The sequence below is a fragment of the Aulonocara stuartgranti genome (genome assembly GCF_965226115.1).
Source record: "Aulonocara stuartgranti genome assembly, chromosome: 17".
In the NCBI taxonomy this organism is placed as follows: Eukaryota; Metazoa; Chordata; class Actinopteri; order Cichliformes; family Cichlidae; genus Aulonocara; species Aulonocara stuartgranti.
In genome coordinates this window covers 18973232-18988414 of record NC_138953.1, presented here as the reverse complement: position 1 = coordinate 18988414, position 15183 = coordinate 18973232, and the positions used below count along the sequence as shown (strand labels likewise).

Genomic DNA, 15183 nt, shown 5'->3' with positions numbered 1-15183 from the left:
TTGTGTTTCCAGACATCAGCAGCACAACCACAGAGCAGAGTCTCCAGGATGTCTATGTAGAGTTAAAATCCAGGTTTTAATATTGAACCTGAACCCTCAAACCCAATGTGAAAGACTGTTTGTCCTTAATCAATCTGATGCTCAGCTAGCAATAGGAAAAATATGTTTTCATAAAAAACAAACTTATTAGTGCACCAATATTTCACGGCAGGAAAGAATTTAGGAATCATTTAGAACCTGTCAGGTTAAATTGTGAATTATAGTCCCAACAGAGAAAACAGTGGTTGGAATTTTGATCTTGTTATCTTTATATGTAGGATATGTCTGCAATGACCTCTTATAATTATTGATTTCATCAATAATTATGTTTCATCCTGCATTGTGATTCTGACACTTACTAGCCCATGACCTCCGATTAGCATATAGTCTTAGGGTGCACAACGTGGAGTGAAACCAGGAGCTTGTGTTTTTCTTCTGTGGTGTTTGTGGGCTCCACTTATATATTGAGGGAGCTTTCCTTAATGAGCTGATGCAGGTTATTAGTCGGGGGCTGGATGGGACCAGTCCCTTCGGATTCTTGATGCTTGGAGATCAAGACTATCTGGCCTTCATTTAGCAGTTCTGGGTTCATCTCACCCATTAGTGAGCTCATTTATCTGTGCTGCCAGACGCTCATGGAGTGTCATCATGTCCCAGCATCTTCACTGATTTATCCATTAACTTTTTACAGTGTAACACCATCACCATTTTTAATTTTGTGATGAATTTTCAGTCAATGTACATCAATCAAATTGCATGGCACAATTCGGAGTGCATTGTTTTGTTATTTATTTTTTTTGGATGTCAATTTGTCATGTTTTAACAATGTGATCTTTTATGGTAACATGTTTTCATGTCATATTCAGCATCAACATTTTTCTTTGTTGTCTGTCTGGAGTATAATGTGTAATATTGTCAATGCCCCTGGGATGTTCATGGCCAGTCGCCTAGCTTGAGACCTCAGAATTAGGGAGATATTCAAAAGGGCTGTTGGGGGGTGGGGGGTATACATATACATATATATACAAAAAACTTTTGTTTACAATGTTTATTTATTTGAAAAAAATGAGTTAAATGTCACCGTTATTATTGTCCAGCCAGAACCAGCGGGGGTGTACAAATTCAGAGGCTTCGTCCACCTGAGGACCTTGCCTTCGCGGTCTAATTGGGACGGATTTTCGGGATTGGGACTGAAATTCGGGATTCTCCCCGAAAAATCGGGAGGGTTGGCATGTATGCTTGGGGGTCACTCTACCAAGTGCTCCGATTACCACTGGGACCACTGTTAACTTCACCCTTCATACATAGGGAGAGGAAACAAACAAGCAAAAGATGGCACAACAGATAGAAACGCAGGTTTGTCCTCTAACTCATCTGGATTGCCGAATATCAACATGCATTTGACTGTGCCAAGTCTCTCCTCTCTCCTCTCCAGCACCCCTGTACTGGCTGCTCCTGACTTCAGCAGGGCCTTCAGGCTGGAAGTGGACGCAAGCACTACTGGCACTGGGGCAGTACTGCTACAGGATAAGATAAGATAAGATAAGATAAGATAAGATAAGATAAGATAAGATAAGATAAGATAAGATAGAACTTTATTAATCCCTCGGGTGGGTTCCTCTGGGAAATTCGATTTCCAAAAAAGCACAGCACCGACAGAAGTTACAGAGTTATACACACACACATATATATAAATACAGAGACAATATAAATAAAATATACGAAGGGGATAAATAGAATAAATAGGAATAAAAATAAAAATACAAGTGAATTGCACATTTCAAGTATTGAGTCTATTGCACCGTTGACTATTTACAAAAGTATTGCACAAAAGGTATTGCACAGTGAGGTGAAGAGGCACTACAGCTTAGTTGTTCCCCCCTCCTTTGTCCTCCTGTTTCCCCTCCCTCTCTCCTCCAGAGAGGAGTTAAACAGTTTGATGGCGTGTGGGACAAAGGAGTTTTTAAGTCTGTTAGTTCTTGTCTTTGGGAGAAGCAACCTGTCACTGAACAGACTCTTCTGGTTGTTAATGGCCGTGTGCAGAGGATGCCTGGCATTGTCCATAATGTCCATCAGTTTCTTTAATGTCCTTTTCTCTGCCACTGTCACCAGAGTGTCCAGCTTCATGCCGACCACAGAGCTAGCCCTCCTGATCAGTTTCTCCAGCCTGGATGAGTCCTTCTTTGCTGTGCTGCTCCCCCAGCACACCACAGCATAGAAAAGTACTCCAGCAACCACCGACTGGTAAAACATCCTCAGGAGCTTCCTGCAGATGTTAAAAGACCTCAGCCTCCTGAGGAAGTACAGTCGGCTTTGGGCTTTTTTATACAGGTACTCTGTGTTGCATGACCAGTCCAGTTTATTGTCCACCCACAGCCCGAGGTACTTGTACTTGTTGACCACCTCCACCTCCTCCCCCTCTATCTGAACCGGCAGTGGACCTGCTCTAGACCTCCCGAAGTCCACAACCAGTTCCTTAGTCTTTGAGGTGTTGAGTTGCAGGTGGTTTGTGTGACTCCATGCGACAAAGTTCCTCACCAGACTTCTGTACTCCTCTTCCTGATCATCCCAGATACACCCCATGATGGCTGTGTCGTCTGCAAACTTCTGAATGTGGCATAATTCAGAGTTGTAGCAGAAGTCAGAGGTGTACAGGGTGAAGAGAAGAGGGGACAGCACAGTTCCCTGTGGTGCTCCTGTGCTGCTGACCACTGTGTCAGACGTGATGTCCTTCAGCCTGACGTACTGTGGTCTGTCGGTGAGGTAGTCGGAGATCCAAGCCACCAGGCAGGGGTCCACCTCCATCCTGTTCAGTTTTTCTTGAAGCATACAGGGCCGGATGGTATTAAAGGCACTGGAAAAGTCAAGAAACAGGATCCTGACCGTGCCTTTTCCCCCATCCAGGTGTGAGTGGGCTCTGTGTAGGAGGTACAGGATGGCATCCTCCACTCCGACACCCGCCTTGTATGCAAACTGTAGTGGGTCCTGGGCATGTTGTACCTGTGGTCGGAGGAGGTTGAGGAAGAGCCGCTCTAGAGTCTTCATAAGATGTGACGTCAGTGCCACCGGTCGGAAGTCATTCAGCTCATTGGGCCGGTTCTTTTTGGGGACCGGGACGATGCAGGATGTCTTCCATAGGGCGGGCACTCTCCCCAGTCGCAGACTGAGGTTGAAGACTCGTTGTAGCGGCTCCCCAAGTTCAGCAGCACACGCCTTTAGCATCCTAGGACACACCTTGTCTGGGCCTGCTGCCTTGGATGGAGTTGATGGCATCAGTCACCTAGTTTCCTACTTCTCAGCTGAGTTCAAACCTCACCAACTTAACTACTCCACCATTGAGAATTAAACACTAGCCATGTTGCTTACTTTGCAGCATTTTGACTTTTACATAGGGTCAACCACAACTCCTGTTATGGTATACCCATATGGAAAAGATATATATAAATCTTATAAAGTTTGTATCTGTCTTGTGTGAAACTTGTGTAAAAAGCATATAAGTGTGAAAACAGATATAAGATCCCTTAAAAAATTATATAAAGAAACTTGTATGTTTTGGGTACTTACTAAAACAATGTATGAAAGTAATGCGAAAGTGGCCACTTTCATGAGTAAATCATGTAAGCCTTATATGGTTTACTCATGAAAGTGGCCACTTTCATGAGTAATCACATATAAGTTTTTACTATTTCTTTTCCGTATGGGTATACCGAGCATAACCCTTTGATATTCCTGAAGCACATGTACAACCACAGCCAGAGATTGATGAGGTGGGCTTTGCTTGCTCAAGAATACAATCTAGACTTCAGACATAAGAGAGGTGTGGACAATGTAATAGTTGATGCACTTTCAGGGTGTAGCGTTAACCTCCCTGATGAACATGGTGGTATGTGTTAAAAGAATGTCTGTTTTACTTTATGTAAAATTTTATGTGGGGGTGTTGTGGTCACTGACCTCTGGTGGCTCTCCCTATGTGAGAGAGCTTTTTCTCATTTCTCCCTCTGCTGTATTCCAGCTCTGCCTCATGAGCCGCAGCTGACATGTGTTGCAGCTCATCAGCCATGGCATAAAGACTGCGTCTCTAACCGCCACACCCCTTCTTCTTCTCCCTCCCCTTTTTGCCTGAGCTGTTAGCTGCAGTGGTTTAGGCAGCGGGCTGTAGCTGCGTGTGGGAATTTATGAAACTTGGCGTAACTTTGGTTTTTCTTTCAGTGAGTAATGGTATGCCTTTACTGAGATAATTGTGAACCACAGCAGATAGGGGTTCTTTGCCATTTTTGTTTTGACTGTTTCTCCTGTTTTGTGGCTAGACAAGGAGCACAGCCATTGTATTTTGTTTTCTGATAGAGAGATCTTGGTTTGTCTTTTAGTTAGAAAGGAGGTGTTTTGTTTGTTGTTTTGGCCTTGAAGACCCTGACGCGTAGAGCTTCCCTGTGTTTATTTTTGGGCCTAATTAGTTCTGTGAAATAAACCATGTTTTAATCACATCGACTTTGTGGTCGTAAATAGTTTTCATTACACTTTGTGTTGCCCCCAACCCAGTACTACTTCATTTCTAAGTGGGGTGTAACAATGAGAAGCAAGCTGAGTTTACCAAGTTAATAATAAAACCTTTACTACTTGTGTTCATATGTGTGCTATTTAAAAAAAAAAAAAAAAGAAAAAAAGAGAGAGGTGATCATATCGCTTTAAGAAGCTCAATTATGACTTGCACACAACAATGTAGTCATGTAATGTGAGGGAGGAAAGAAGAGCTGCTCAATAGGAAACTGCTCAGTAAGTTCTGACTACATGCCATAGTCAACAGAACAGGAAGATTGTCTAAGAAGAATGACTGTTACAAAAACCATCCACTCTTCAGCAGTGTAAGGTCCTGCTTGCAATGAAAAGTTACATGAAGGTGAGTCATGTACAAGGAAGAAAGCACGCTGCTGTTTTTGTTAGATCAGCGTCACTAAAACTGTTAACAGTTATTAAAAGATTCACACATGGTTGTGGTAGTCTGACGGTCTGGGGAGGCTTTGCTGCTTCAGGAACTGCACAACTTGCTGTAACTGGGAGCAAAATTTATCATTCTACCATTTTTTTAAAATTCTGAAGTGCAGTGTTCAGCCATCAGTTCATGCCACCTCTAAAGGGCTACAAATTTAATGTCACCGAGTGAGATGCTTTGGCATGATCTTAAAGGGGCCATTCATCCTTAAAACTTTCCAATGATGCTGAAATAAAGAAAATCATAATTTAAAACCTGCAATTTATGTTTATTCTGGTTACATTTATATAATTATAAAATTTGTTGTAGCTGAAATAATTAAGTGTCACAAATATACCCCTCCCCACCCAGGAAGGGGCAAATAATTTTTCATGACACTGTTTCTATTCAAATGACTTTGTGCTTAAATTCTTCAATAGGCATGATAACATCAGAATTGGTGTGATAGAGATTTTAGTATTGTCTAAGCACTTTACAGGTTCAGAGTTTAAATGTAGTATTTGCACAGTGAAGAATATCACTTGTTGAATAGTAAAATAAAACAGCTGTTTTTTCAAACACAGCAGCGTGTGTGTGTGCAGAAAGATCGGACAAGAGAACTGTGCCTTCTGCTCTGCCAGCACTTCATTTTGACTGCCCATCTTCAAAACACAAGTTCCTGCATAGCCATAATCAGGACTTAGGATTTAAATGCCACACTTGATCATGTTCAGAGCCTCAGCCTCATGAACCCAACCATGATAGAGTCATCTCAATGTCCAAGCAACAGGAACATATACAAGAACAATGTGGGATTTATTCAATGTTCCTGTTTCCAGAGGTGAGCAACAGAGACAGAGAGCAGAGTCTCCAGGATGTCTATGGAGAGTGAGCAGCCCAAAGATCCTAATCCACATTTGAGTACTGAACTTGAACCTTCAAACACAAGGTTAGAGACTTTTTGTTCTTAATGGATCTGATGGTCAGCTCACAATGGAGAGAACAATGTTTTCATTAAGGACAGCAATTGTGCACAGATCAGTTTAAATTATGAATTAGAGAAGTCAGAACTGGTACAACAGTGGTCGCAATGGGATCTTCTCACTTTTGTTTATAGGATATATTAATACTCTCCATCCAAGTTTGGGGTTTACTGCCCTGAGTGTTCCAGTTATAAGGACCTCTGGTGCCTTCACTTTTCACATCATCTTTAGCTCATGTCTCAGCCTTTGCTGTTTCTCAAGCTTCTCATTCTCCTTCGTCTTGATGTTGCTATCACTCGGTATAGCTACATCTATCACTACACTGTAAAAACTGTGATTGGGGTTAATTAGAATCTAATAGGAGAGTAATAGTAATTATTACTCAGTAAAAACGTGTATGAGTAGTTTTAATCAAATCTAAGCAAAATTCAACAATTTTGAGATGTTCAGTTATTTAAATTTACACAGTTTTGTTTGGGGTAAATTCAGCAATGGTTTGTTGAGTAGATTTAAAAAAAATGTTTGAGTACTAAAAAAATTTAAGAAATCTAATAGATTTAACTGATGAAAGCATTTTCATTTTAATCATTGTACACTTCCGCCCATAATCCTTTGTGCCACGTGCAGGACACACGCGCTTCATGAGTGGACGTCTCCATTTTGTCAGAGGTAAGACTTCTTAATTTGTTCAAATATAAGACACGGTTTAAACAATAACGTATATCGGTTTTGAGTAAAGGTTTTAAACAGTATGATACGTCGAAATTTTATTAATAATCATCACTGTAATGATAGTATCATATTTTTACACAAATGGCAGTTAGTGGACTGCTAGCACAAGGTCACTTTCCAAGCCTTCACGACTGTGTTACTGAACAGCTTTAACTAACCACATGTTTTACCGTATTAAAAAATATCAACGGTATATTCCGATGAGTTTTAACGTCTTTCATCCACGTTTAAAAGTTCATGAAAAGGTTTTGCGGTCAGTTGTGAGTGATTTTGTCAGCCACAGTCAGTTTTTCGAACTCCAGTTTCCAATAATGGCGGCCGCTACTAAGTTTTAAAATTACTCTTAGTAATCTTTCTGGGTCACAAAATAAACTTTTAACATATTTTCAGGCGCGAAAGTAGCTGTGTAAACATCAAATATCTGCTCGGTTTATCAAGATATCGCATGTTTGCAAAAGTGCTTCGACGTTTTCGGAGCATCTGCTACCCAACAGCTCGATAGCAAGCCGGGAGCTCGAGGGTCACTGAAGCCGCTGAGAACGGCACAACTCCCGGCACATCATTTTCAGATCACCGCGGGGTTTCGCTACTCAGTTTAAACGTAATGTATAAGTCACTTAGACAACCTAAAAATGTTATTGTTTGGTTTTTTTCAGTGTTTTATTTGTTCGTGAGTAAATCGGTTTGGCTGAGATTAAAGTTATTAGATTAGATTAGATAAAATAAAACTTTATTAATCCCCCGGGTGGGTTCCTCCTTGGTTTTTACACAGCTGACTAAACGTCAAAAATGATAATGTTGCTTTCCTTTCAGGTAATGGAAGATCCCTCAACTTAAATTCACCTGATCAGCATGGGATTGAAGTTGCAGGCTATCATAGCCAAGGTATTTTCCACAGACATTTCAGCTTGGAATTTTATTTAAAGAATTTTTTTGTCAAATTTCATTTGCATGGTGCACAGCTCCACTAATTTGTTTGCATGTTTTTGTCAGTGCAAGAGGACGCCAGGACGTCACTGATATAATTAACAACACAATTATGGGTTTCATGTTTTAATTGTATTTTAAATACATGTCTATTCTTAGTAAAAAAAACAAAACAAACAAAAAAACAAAAAAACACAAGTACAGGTATTGCTGGGTTTTTGTTTTGTCCCAAGAAGGAAAAACCCTTTCTGACTAACATAAACTAAATTAGTTAAAAAAACTAAATGACTAAATTAATGTAATTTACTAAAACGACACATTTAAAGATTGAACCTGTCAAGCATGTTGACAATACCTTTGTGTTGACTGTCAGCACCCAGGCATGTGCATTAACATCAGCTAATTATCGCACATAATGCTCCATGTGATGATAATTTGATATTTAACAGTTTTTTTTAATACTGCCAATTCTCACAGTTTTGTCTTAATAAATGGTCACTTATCTGATGGTAATTTTTGGAATTCTTGCTCATTTTCAGTCACCAAGCAATCCTAGCAATAACATAACCAGAAATCTGGTTATTCAGTGCTTGATGGTGTACCTTGGGGAGTCCATTGATCAACTGATCAAAGAGTACAGTGTAAGTGTTGAAGTAGAAACATTATTCTGTTTTTGTTATTCATATGTGTTTGTCAAGTTTCAAATAATTTGAGGCATTATCATGTTTTATTTGTCATTCAGCTACAGGATGTGTCCAGGAAATATTTCATGTGTGCAACTACAGTCAGAAAACCCATGTGTTTGTTGTTTCAGGATGCTGATGAGGATGGTGTGTCACAAGATCTTTCTGAACAGAGGATGAAAATCTACAAAATCAAGGCTGTTGGATCTGAGGAGGATGACATTGGCATTGTGCTGGAGGGTGTGAGAGTTATGCCTGCTCTGGGCAATTTTCCAAGAGCATGCGCAATGCTGGTTGGATTGACATATGCAGTCGATCTTGCCTATCCCAAAGAGCTAAAATACACCTTGGAAGTATTCCAGAAACTTTTCCTTGAACTGGATTGTGCTAAGCTCTCACCAAAAGTGAACAGCCTCAAGAACAAGTTATTGGCTTAAACGAGGACTCTGAAAGAATGAAAGGGAAGTAAGCTCACTGAAAACCTTTGGTTTGTCTTTGTTAGATGCAGCTATCTTTTCAGTTTTTAAGTTAATTTCATCTTATTCATATCTTACCCAAATGACCTGCAATGTGTCAGGCTGTATTTGTGCTCTTCATTTTAATTTTGTTTTTTATTACCTACAAGTTTCTTAGGAATATTCTGTTTGAAAGGCAGCAAATTGGAGGAATCACTAGTGAAGCTTTTCTTTGTTTATAGTGTATGTTACTATAAAACATTGGTTTAAAACAACTTTAAAATTTAACAGAAGTGCAGTCCTGTAGCTGTAGAAATGTTACTTCCTCTTACATGTGTCTTAGATTTTCTCAGGTTAAACATCCAAATTGGGATAAAAGGTTGATTTACATTATTGATATTCCATGTACATGAGTGAAAAACCTTTGTTCTACAATTATATTGAGTGATTCAATTTAACAAAAGATTGACTAACTAAAGTTTTTGTTTGTCAATCATAAATAAGTAACAGAGATAAAGGAAACGGTAAAAGATATTCAAATTTCAGGTTCATGTTGATATTACAGTCTAAAGATTAATTTCTTTTTTACAAAACTGGTTTACATTCATGCAGTTTATGTTGCTGTTGCTCTGTACACAAAGCTGTGTGATAAACTGTTTATGACACTAAAACAAATTTACAGCAGAGGAATGTATTTAGGAGATCAGGAGATTGTTGATGAGAATTCAGTGTATACGAGCAGAAAAATGTTATATTATAAATTACTGTGTTTTATTTTCCACAATAAAACAAATTACTGTTTTGATGTTTTCTTTGTGAAATTGATTCATTTTACTCAGAAAATAAGTAAAATTCATTTCATTTTCTCTTATTATTCAGTCATTATTTTTAAGGTTTATTTGGAAAATTATTGAATCCAATTTGAGTTTTACTGAAAAAACAAGAAGATTTCATTTCTTTGTAATGGATATTTTAGGAAGTTTTTACTAAACCTTTGCCAGATAGTTAGTAAATTCAAAGTAATTTTTCTCAGAGACTTATTTCATATCAATTATTTTTTTTGGTAAAGTTGGGCAATTTCAACCTTCAGTTTGAGATTTTGACCCTAAATCCAACACATATTTACAGTTTAATTCTATTAATATCTACTTTTGTTTTCTATTTGAATTTAATTAACATTTTCTCTACATTTTACATAAATCTTTTGAAATTAAAATCTACTTAATTATTTCAAGTGTCACTTTGTTGCCATAACTTTTTTAAGTAACCTCTAGTCACAGTTTTTACAGTGTACAGGCTTCTTTCTCTGCTTGTCCATCTATGTGCGGTTGATTGCCATCACCAGATTGCTTTTCTGTATCTGAAAGTCTCACAGGATCTTATTCATTCTCACCCACCATCTTAACCTTGGGACAAGCACATACTCTGCACAGATGTTCCTGTATACTCTGTATGTATGCACTACCTGCTAGCATCTTGCACTCAGCTGTTATGTGCTGGATTATCTCAAGGGCATCTCTATACAGCCTGCATTTGGGTTTTTTGCTGGTGTGGTAGACCACAGCCTCTATTGATCTCAGACCCAGAGCTCGTTCCTGTGCTGCCACAATTACTGCTTCTGTGCCATCTATGATAGTTTCTCTCCTTGCTCCTTTTATTTTACAGGTTCATGCTACCTGAGGTATTCACAAAATATGCGATAATTTGTGGCCATCTTTCTGATGTACTCATGGCTCTTTCTCGTTTCATCCTGGATAGTAGTTCTGACACTCACTAGTCGCTGGCCTCCTTCTTTCCACTTGGTGTATAGTCTCAGGGTGCTGGATTTTGCACGTAACCCTTCAGGGGCTTTCTAGTCTTATTGTCAGTGGTGTCTATTTTCTTCTATGGCCAGCTTATTGTCCAAGCAGGGCATCTGATAACCAGCAGGGTGTAGCTGTCCATTATTCTTCCCATTAAGCTAACGTCTCAGGACTTGCCTTACGCTTCAAAGGTATAGCCTGTGGGATTCCACGGTACTTATAACTATCCTCATTTTCTGCAATGTAATGCTTCTGGTAGTACAATCCTCTCAGTTCTGACTAACTTACTTCTCCTTATTACTACTTTAATGTTTTCTGATATTGTTGCTCCTAGTGGTGGGGATCAACAAATCAATGTCTCATTCACTCCTGGCAAACAGCTTGATGTCATCCATGTAGAGATGGTGGCTGATCCATGACCAGTCTTGTTAATGATCTGGCTGAGGGCTATCAGGACTATCCAGAACAGCAGTGGGGATAGAGCATATCTTTGTAAATGGTGATAACTAGTGATGGCCCGCTTGAAGCTGGCGCTCCGGAGCGTGTGTCGAAAAAAACAACACACTGGTTCAGAAGCACTGTGTCGAGACTTGCTTCGTTTGGCAAAAGTCACGTGACCAGTGACGTCCGAAGCTTCATTACGCACGTAACTGCTTCGGTACCTGATTCAAACGGATATAAGGAAGTGAATCATCCACGGGATTCGTGGAGTGTGTTGATGGTGACAGAGAGCGCAGAGGTGACCATTCCACTGACAGATATGGAACCAGCAAGGAAGAGAGGACGTTCTGGCGTGTGGGAATATTTTGAGTTGATTTCGGTCAATCGGGTAGGTTTGACAGCTTTGTGTTCTTGTTTGCCTCTGTTTTGCATTTGTTTATTTTGACTGAAAAGTTCACAAACCTTGTCTTTACACACACACACACACATATACACACACACACACACACACATATACATATATATATATATATATATAGAGAGAGAGAGAGAGAGAGAGAGAGAGAGAGAGAGAGATCTATCTGTGTGTGTGTGTGTGTGTGTGTGTGGGGGGGGGGGGGGGGGTAGTGTGCATAAATAACACTAGGATCACTCCATGTACTACTTAGGTTCGGTGCTTGGTCTGTGACCAGCAGCTGGCCTACAACAACAACACCTCATCGATGCTGAGGCATCTCCGTGCTAAGCACAATGCGGTCTCATCTACGAGTACAATGACAGTGAATCCAAGCATTCATGGTATGGACATCAACCATTATTCAGTCATTCATTCATTCATGTCTCACATCACTAGCACAAAATGTCACTAATTGCGTTTGACTTCACTTTCTGGGTGAGAGGATGCACTGGTTGGTGGTTCTTCCGCTTCCTATGTAATGTCCGCAGGCTATTGGTAAGATGGGAGGCCCATTTACTTTATCCCACAACACATAATAACCATTGAACTACCTGTGAATACTGGCATTAAAGACTAATCAACTTATACAACACAGTTAAGCCTATTTCCATCCTCACATTCAAATGTTTTTGTGTATTGAAGGGATCATGCACACAAATCCCACTCAGACCAGACAGCAGGTGGTCGATGCTGCTTTGGTGAACATGATCGTGAAGGACTCGCAGCCCTTTTCCATTGTTGACGATGCTGGTTTCAGACAGTTTGTTGGTGTCTTGGACTCAACCTACACAATCCCCACCAGAAAGGCTCTAAAGGAAATGGTGGCGGAAAAGTTCAAGGAGGAAAAGGAGAGAGCAAAGAGAGAAGTGGAGAAGGCTACAGCTGTCAGTCTCACCAGTGACATGTGGACATCCATTCATATGGATGCCTACTTGGCTGTGACATGTCATTTTGTCAATGAACAAGATACACTGTCCACAGTGTTGCTAGGAGTGGGACATTTCCCAAAGGCAAATACAGCAGAAAATATTGCTGAGGTGAAAAAGGTTTTGATGGAGGAGTGGGGCATCCAAAATAAAGTCAGATGCCTCGTCACTGATGCAGCACCAAACATGATTGCCTCATCTAAAATATTGAAAGTGCGCCACACAAAGTGCATTGCACATACTCTGAACCTCATTGTGAGAAAATCAATTGACAACACGCCTGGGCTTGTGGAGATCAGAGGTAAGGCACGTAAATTGGTAAGCTATTTCCGATCTAGCACAACAGCAAAGGAGAAGCTCTGCCAAATGCAGCAGCAGATGGGCAGATCACATCTAAAGCTCCTTCAGGAGGTTGATACCAGGTGGAACAGCACATACACCATGCTGCAGCGTCTGTATGAGGAGAGAGAGCCAGTTAGTGCTGCCCTTGTCTCAATGAGAACAGATCTCACACCTGTCACTGCTGAGGAGTACCACTCAGTTAAAGAGTGCCTGGAGGTGCTTTCTCCTTTTTACACAGCCACTACTGAACTTTCTGGAGAGCAGAGAGTATCTGGGTCCAAAGTCATTCCACTTGTCTGCATGCTGCGGCATGCAATTGCTAAAAAACAACCTCAAGTTCTGGATGACAAAGCCCGCCAGCTGTGCATGAACCTCACAAGAATGCTGGGTGAATGTTCGTCTCACTTGGAAACAATGAGTGTCATGACCATTGCTACCCTGCTTGATCCAAGATTCAAGGCTGTGGGGTTTTGCAGTCAGACCAATGCTCAAGCTGCAGTGAGACGTCTGACTGCAGAATGTGCCACCATCATTGAAAATGAAAAAGACCAGATCATGCCCGTCCCTCCTATCCCATCTACCTCGTCACAGCCAGAGCCAGCAACCAGTTCTGCAACTCAGTCAGGTATGGCTTTTGTTGACCTGAAGTCCATAACACAATGACAGGGTTCCAGCATATTCTAAAAATGTCTCAATAGTAAGAATATGCTTTAATATCCCAAAGTTTCAATTCCGTTATTGGAAATATGTGACTATTAGACGTTTCTTAACAAAACGACAATCTGCTTGTCGAAATATAAATTTCATTAGATATCTTTAGTAACACTTACAGTTGAATATTCACATGTGATGTCATTTTAAAATACATCTGGAAATGTCAGTCTACAGAATGTGCAGCTATTTAATTCCATTAGTCTTTCAGGTGGTGGGCTGTGGGATTTGCTGGACAGCCATATGGTGGAGAGGCAGGTGAGGAATGCCACAGCAGATGCCACAGTGGAAGTACAGAGGTACATGGCAGATCCTTTGATTCCCCGGACAGAGGATCCGCTCCACTTCTGGGCAACCAGGAAGAATGTATACCCCCATCTTCATAAACTTGCTTTGCAGTTTATGTGCACCCCAGCATCATCCGTTCCATGTGAGAGGATCTTCTCTAAGGCAGGGGAAATCATATCCAAGAAAAGGAACAGACTCAGTCCTTGCACAGTGGAACAAATTCTTTTCTTGAATAGAAGCCACACAGGATAACCTTAAATGCATCATGTTATATGATTATTTGTATGTGACAAATAAAATTTGAATTTGAATTTGAATCTGAATTTTTGTATTTCACATGTTCGCAAGGATTCCCCCCACCCAGTTCACAATCAGTTCTTTCCCCAGTTTCAAAATATATCAGAGATGTAGCAAATATAATATGATCTATAAACAGATTTGTCCAGGTGTCCAGTGGTTAATTGCTAAGTACCTGGAGGCAGGACCTCACAGCAGAGGCATGCGCCATACTGTGTTGTATGTTATTATATGTATTTTGCATGTATTTTATTTACCAACATAAAGAAGTGACAGGCAAAGAAATACCACACCATGATGCATGTTTACATAAGAACGGTTTATTGATTACATCTACCCATTAGACTAATGATGGCCCGCTTGTGTACCCAAAAAACAACACACTGCAGAAGCACTGTGTCGTTTGGCCAGAGTCACGTGATCGGTGACGTCCGAAGCTTCATTCCGAACACAAGTGTTTCAGTGGTTTACAGGCAGGTGAATCATTCGCGGGATTTTGAGTTGATTTTGCTCAATTCATTTTATCTGCCGAAGTGAAAAACCTGACATGTCCAAAATCATGTTTTCATAATGGAAATGCCATTACAGCATATGACTTTAGGAACACTTCTATGTGAATTAAAGCTGATGAAGACTACAACAATGTATTTGACACTATACATACATTACATTGCTACAGTTTAGACAATCATTTTGTTTATTGTTTTTAGGTGATAGTCTGCAGGACCCAGGAATACCTGCATATCTACCAGCTTGCAGTGTGGTTCCTGCACTCCACAGCCTCTTCTGTTCCATGCAAGTGGATTTTCTCCAGGGCAGGAGAAACTATTTCTAAGAAAAGGAACAGACTCAGCCAGCGCACAGTAACACTAATCCTCTTTTTAAATGTAACTAACAAAAGGGCTACCTGACATAGATCATGTTTTTACTTTGCAAGTTCTTGATTAGGGGTGGGTTTTGATTATCGCCTTTCTGATTACAATCCATGCTAAATTGAATAAAGTGATATTGATTCATTACAATCCTGTGTCGATTTGTGAATTAACGTTATTATGCCTGAAACGCCAGCATCTCAGCTTAAACCTCCCAACATGTCGTCAAACACCATACAGCTAAAACAGTAACTGGGAG

General features: G+C 40.3%; 1 protein-coding gene and 1 long non-coding RNA gene across 3 annotated transcripts; both read left to right on the top strand.

Moving 5' to 3' along the window:
* The first annotated feature begins 6315 nt into the window (after window positions 1-6315).
* Window positions 6316-9261, top strand: LOC309692963. Its single transcript, XR_014272538.1, has 4 exons — window positions 6316-6660; window positions 7537-7608; window positions 8190-8291; window positions 8465-9261. It is a non-coding gene; the product is annotated as an uncharacterized lncRNA (long non-coding RNA).
* Window positions 9262-12236: 2975 nt separating this feature from the next.
* On the top strand, window positions 12237-14020 carry LOC309692962 (E3 SUMO-protein ligase ZBED1-like). Of its 2 annotated transcripts, none has more exons than XM_082511881.1 (2): window positions 12237-13381; window positions 13679-14020. In XM_082511881.1, exons 1-2 carry the CDS (start codon window positions 12307-12309, stop codon window positions 14005-14007), a joined length of 1404 nt encoding a protein of 467 aa, XP_082368007.1. In that variant the 5' UTR covers window positions 12237-12306; the 3' UTR covers window positions 14008-14020. The 2 variants fall into 2 exon arrangements, with proteins under 2 accessions (XP_082368007.1, XP_082368008.1); XM_082511882.1 differs by having other exon boundaries at window positions 13671-14020.
* The last annotated feature ends 1163 nt before the right edge of the window (window positions 14021-15183 follow it).